General features: G+C 39.8%; 1 protein-coding gene across 1 annotated transcript in view; it reads right to left on the bottom strand.

Moving 5' to 3' along the window:
- Positions 1 to 265: 265 nt before the first annotated feature.
- The window catches only part of LOC107698282 (GTPase IMAP family member 8-like), a 9,379-nt gene continuing 4,301 nt past the window's right edge, over positions 266 to 5,343 (bottom strand). The window contains exons 3-5 of the mRNA XM_016499237.1: positions 1,725 to 2,357; positions 878 to 1,614; positions 266 to 346 (exon numbers count right to left, since the gene is read on the bottom strand). Of these exons, the coding sequence (XP_016354723.1) occupies positions 266 to 346; positions 878 to 1,614; positions 1,725 to 2,357 (1,451 nt within the window). The remainder of the gene's footprint in view (positions 347 to 877; positions 1,615 to 1,724; positions 2,358 to 5,343) is intronic.

Raw genomic sequence — 5,343 nt, 5'->3', positions numbered from 1 at the left:
TTATATAATAAATTATTAAATACATGAATAATGATTATATGATTCATTGATTAGCATTGCTCTTAAAATACACACACAGAGGTTGCTATTAAGAATCATTATATCCTGCATCAGCATCTCAGCTTTGTTCACACCCAAATACTACATTTTTGGCTAATTAATTTCAAAATGAGATGGTTTTTATTCTGACTTGTTGATTGTGTGCTGAACCTCAGGAGTTCCTGTATCAAGTTGAATAAAGTTGGGTGTTTCTTCTCTTTTTTTCTCATTCCTGTTGTTTCTGTTTCTCCAGTTCCTCTCGTTCTCTCTTCAGCTCCTCTCGTATCTTTCTCTCTTTGTCATGATTCTGTCTTTCTTCCTCCATCATCTTCTTCATTCCCCTGATCTGTTCTTCATATTGGAACTGAAGTTGTGCTTTCTCTCTCTGTATTTCTATTTCTCGATTAAGTTTCTCATACTTTTTATCATATTCTTCCTGTTGTTTCATTCTCCTTCTTCTGTCCTCCTCTTCATCTCTTTTTTCTCTTTCTTGTCGTTCCCGTTTCTCCCATTTCACTCGTTCTCTTTTCATTTCTGTTTTATATTGCTCTTCCATCTCGTCATATTCCTCTTCTCTTCTCTTTTTCTCTCTGTTACGCTTCTGTCTTTCGGCCTCCATCATTTCCTGTTCTCTCTTTCTCCATTTCTCCTCCTCTTCGTCTCTTCTTTGTCGTTCCTGTTGTTTCTGTTTCTCCCATTCCTCTCGTTCTCTCTTCAGCTCCTCACGTATCTTCATCTCTTGTTCTTCTCTTTCTTTTATCTCTGTTTTATATCGTTCTTCTCTCTCTCTAAATTCTTCTTCTCTTCTTTTTCTCTCTTTGTCATGATTCTGTTGTTCTTCCTCCATCTTCATCTTCATCTTCTTTTTTTCTTCTTCATGTTTGTTCATCAGTTCTTCTTTTTCTCTGTTCACTTGCTCCACCAGGATCTTCATCTGTTGTTTTTGTATTTCTCTCTCCATCTCTCTGAACATCTTACATGAGTAGTAACTCCCTCCGTTTGTTTTCACCATGTTGTCTATCTTCTGCAGTAGATCAGTCACCTGTGTTCGGTCTCCAGTCTCTTTATTATTGAACACATGGAATCTGTTTCCACACGCTTCAATCAGTTCATTTAAAGCAGATCCAGGTTTTCCCAAACACTGTTCAATGGTTTTATCATTCAGATCATCTCCTCTGGTGAAGAGCACCATGGTGTACATTAAAGAGTTTTCACCAAACGTCTCTTGGATGATCTTCACTGCTGTTGCTTCTTCTTGAGTGAATCGTTGTCCTAAATTGAGCACGATGATGAACACATGTGGTCCAGGCAGAATCATTGGGATGCAGTTGCTGATTTCTCTCTGGATTTCTTCATTACTGAGTTCAGTATCAAACAGTCCTGGAGTGTCGATCACAGTGATGTGTCTGCTGCTGATTTCAGCTTTCTCTCTACGACACACTTCAGTAACAGACTCTTGAGATGCTTCAGCTTTAAACATGACTCTTCCTAAGATGGTGTTTCCAGTTGAACTCTTCCCAGCTCCAGTTTTTCCCAGCAGCACAATCCTCAGATCATCTTCTCTGTCTCTTGAATCTAAAGATAGATAAAAAAAACAAAACAAGTTATTGAATTTCAAATGAAGACTGTGTAGACTTCAGCAATCATGAAAAGTGTTTAATCAATGCAGATTTCCTAATCATTACCTTGTGATTGAAACCACGTCTCTAATGAATGGACTCTCTTCTTCATTTCTTCAACTTCCTGCAGTTTCTCCATCTGTGCCTCCATCAGTGTCTCTGTGGAGAAACAAACACCACTATTTTCCTCAATCATCTGCTCCAGTTTCTCCATCAGCTCAGACACTTGTGTGTTCAGGCCGATGAAATGATGTCGTCCTTCAAATCTCTCAATGACAGACTGTGTTTCTTCATTGAGTTCTGCTGTCTGATGCTCTGGATTCTGCTTTATGAGGATCATGATGTGTTTGTTGACTCTTGAGCTGAAGATCCTCTGGATCTCCCCTATTTCTGCTCTGTCTTCATTATTAAGTGGAGCATCAGGAATGATGAGGATGAACACATGAACTCCAGGATGACAGAGAGACACACAGCGGTGAGTCTGACGCATCACGTCCTCCTCTGAGAGCTGAGTGTTGAACAGAGCTGGAAGCTCCAGCAGACTGATCAGACGTCCATCAAGCTCCACGTCTCTCCTCACACACTCGGAGCTCAGCTCGGATCTTCTCTCGCTCTGCTTCAGGATCAGGTTTGATGTGAAGGATTTAAATTCTCTGTTACTCCCACACACAACCAGATTCAGCTTCACACCCTCTGGATCTGTGTCAAAGGAATAAACTAGTTTAACAATGTGATTTAAACTTAAGTTAGATTAATGCTGCATTCACATCATGTCAGAATTACTGTAATCACGACTACTGATTACTGTAATTGACTAGTTTCCCACTAGTAAACAACCTTTCATGTCCTGAACACACTCATGCGGAAACACCAAAGATAAAACTCTCACCCATAGGCGGAGGGTGAGCCAACTCCAGGGTTGTCTTGTATTTATCTAGTTGGATTTTTGTTAGTAAATTTTGCCGCATGTAGATCCTCGCCTCATCTCGTCCTTGTCCCAGGTATAAATTTAATGTCACAATCAACACTTTTCAACTCATTCATTTACTATTAACTTTATTCAAGAGTTGAAATGATTTTATTAGCTTTCTTGTGCATTAGCTTGGGGCTAGGGGTGTGTATTTTTTCAAAAATGCTTTAGAAAACTGAGTCGGGCCGAGTACCAAAACAAACTTGTAGCCAATCAGCAGTAAGGGGCGTGTCTACTCATGATGGGGAGGAGAGAGAGAGCATTCAGTGCACAAAACAGACACTAGCCGAGCCGAGCGACGACAGAAAGATAAAGATGGCAGATAAAAAACAAAAGAGGAAAACGTCTGCGGAACAAAAGAAGGCTTACGATAAGGCAAGAAGTAGGACCCGTGTAAATATCGGATCAGCTTTCCAGCGCTGGAGAGAACTCAAGGAGCGGGAAGGCCTGCGATCGGATGTCGAGGTTGCCGTTGTTGCTTTGTTTCTTCTCGATAGGTCAGTAACATTGGTTTTGCTTTGTTTCACAGAACTAATATATGCTGGCTTGATGACATCATACCCTCAGCCGGCTGGCACAGCAGATTCCACCATAATCGTTGCCTGGGTTGCGTACGTATGTGTGGGGCGGAGCTATCAAAATAGGGGCGAGACCCTTTTGGGGTAGGGGCGTGTTTGTTTTGGTGATTTGAAATATCAACATTGGCTACCAGAAATCACTTGCCCCACCTTTAAAGGTTCTGCAAACTGGCTGTGTTGATGTGCGAGAAATGAGACATGTGATAGCAGCACCTAGTTATGACTGATGAAGTGAACATTATTCAGAAATTTTAAATCATTATTGTGTTATAGAAAGAAGAGCAATAAACACAGAATTCCCTGGGGGCCTATAAAATTAGAAAATTTAAATGCATATTCAGGAGTAAAATGAACTAATATTACAAACACCAACATTTATAAAAGGTTAACATTAGTGCTGTCTGTCAATCAATAAAAAAATAATTATTCACACATTTTTCTGCAATTAATCGTGATTAATTGCATATTAATATATTTATATTGTCATAATTTCACATTGAACCTCCAAATTAATGTAGAAACAACATAAAGGTGGTATATTTTTAATATGTGTTTAATGGCATCTTTTTTACTAAGTAGCCTATTATTAATGAAGACCAGTACCATTGATACCAATAATGCTACTGATGTCTCAATTAAATGCAATTCCCCTCAATTTTAGCCATTCAACATTACAGTATACAGTAATTCAAAACCATTATTTTTGATATTTAAAAGGCTCTGAAAAATATAAATTTTATTTAAGTGAACTTAAAACAATCTTCACATAAACTATAAAGTGTATATGCATAAACTATATAGATTAATTTTTATTCAAGCTACAAAAGTTAATCAGTGAGCAGTGAGTGATTTCTCATTTTCCTTTGTTCTGTGACAGACTTCAGCAGGTTTCACTTTAAAAGCCACACTGTCTCTTTAAAACCTGACGCAAATCTGACACACATCCGGTTTTATCCCAAATCTTTACGGTCATTTATAAGACTGTGTTTACGAGGTTACTCGCTTAAACCATGCATTTTGACATAAATGTGTGTGTGTTTTTGTTCATTGAAGCGCTACTGGCGCGCTGTCTGAAGCAGCATATGCGTACGGGCCGGCCCGGGCCAGTGTTGCCACCTTGTGGACAAACTAATTAGTGCAAAAACAATTCAAGGCGTATGTGCAACCTGCGCGTACTCTTCTCTCGGGCTGCCATTTGAAACATTTTAGACACTGAGCTCTTGAATGTTGTATTATTTCCACACAGCACGATGTTCAGCTTTGCTTTTCCTGTAGTCATCAATGAAACAATATTTAGAGATAGTAGACTCAGTTCAGCTTTGGTACCAAATGTATGCTAAAGCATCTACAAAAATATTATATTTGTAAAATACAATTAGATTGCAGTACTTTATTTTTTTTTAACTGAAGGCTGTCTCTTATACTGCACAGAATCTATTAAAGGAGTCATGAACTGAGAAACCAAAATTCCCTTGATCTTTTGACAGATAAGAGGTCACTGTGCTATAAAAACATCCTGTAAGTTCCAGAACTCAAAACTTTCTTGTAAGTCTAAAAACAGCTTATATTGAAGCCAGTCTGGTTGTGGAATGTGACACTTTATGACATAATAGTGTGTCTAAACCCCGTCTCCATAGAAGATGATCAACACCTGCTTCTACATCACTGCCTGTTTAGCCCCGCCCACTGATTCTACAGCACCACCTGTTTAGCCCCGCCCACCGATTCTACAGCACCACATGTTTAGCTCCGCCCAACAATTCTAGAGCACCACATGTTTAGCTCCGCCCACCGATTCTACAGCACTGCATGTTTAGCTCCGCCCAACAATTCTAGAGCACCACATGTTTAGCTCCGCCCACCGATTCTACAGCACTGCCTGTTTAGCCCCGCCCACCGATTCTTACGGACCTGTTGCTATGACAGCAAGTCCCGGATGAGCTTCGAAGAACTAAATAATCCAAGATCATGCCAAATCGTCAACAATCAAATCCAGCTAACCGAGTTAGCGACGTACGAAGAACGGGCCCCAGGTCTATGTAGAAACCAAACGATAAAGATGCTCAGAAGACAACAAGACGCTGTTCAGTGCCAAGCTGTTCTTTGCCTTCCTTCTCATCCCAACATTAGGAAAGAG

The sequence above is a fragment of the Sinocyclocheilus anshuiensis genome, unplaced genomic scaffold (assembly GCF_001515605.1).
Source record: "Sinocyclocheilus anshuiensis isolate Anshui unplaced genomic scaffold, SAMN03320099.WGS_v1.1 scaffold2216, whole genome shotgun sequence".
NCBI lineage: Eukaryota > Metazoa > Chordata > Actinopteri > Cypriniformes > Cyprinidae > Sinocyclocheilus > Sinocyclocheilus anshuiensis.
Note: the sequence above shows the minus strand (reverse complement) of the source record. Positions and strands in the feature narration are given on the sequence as shown.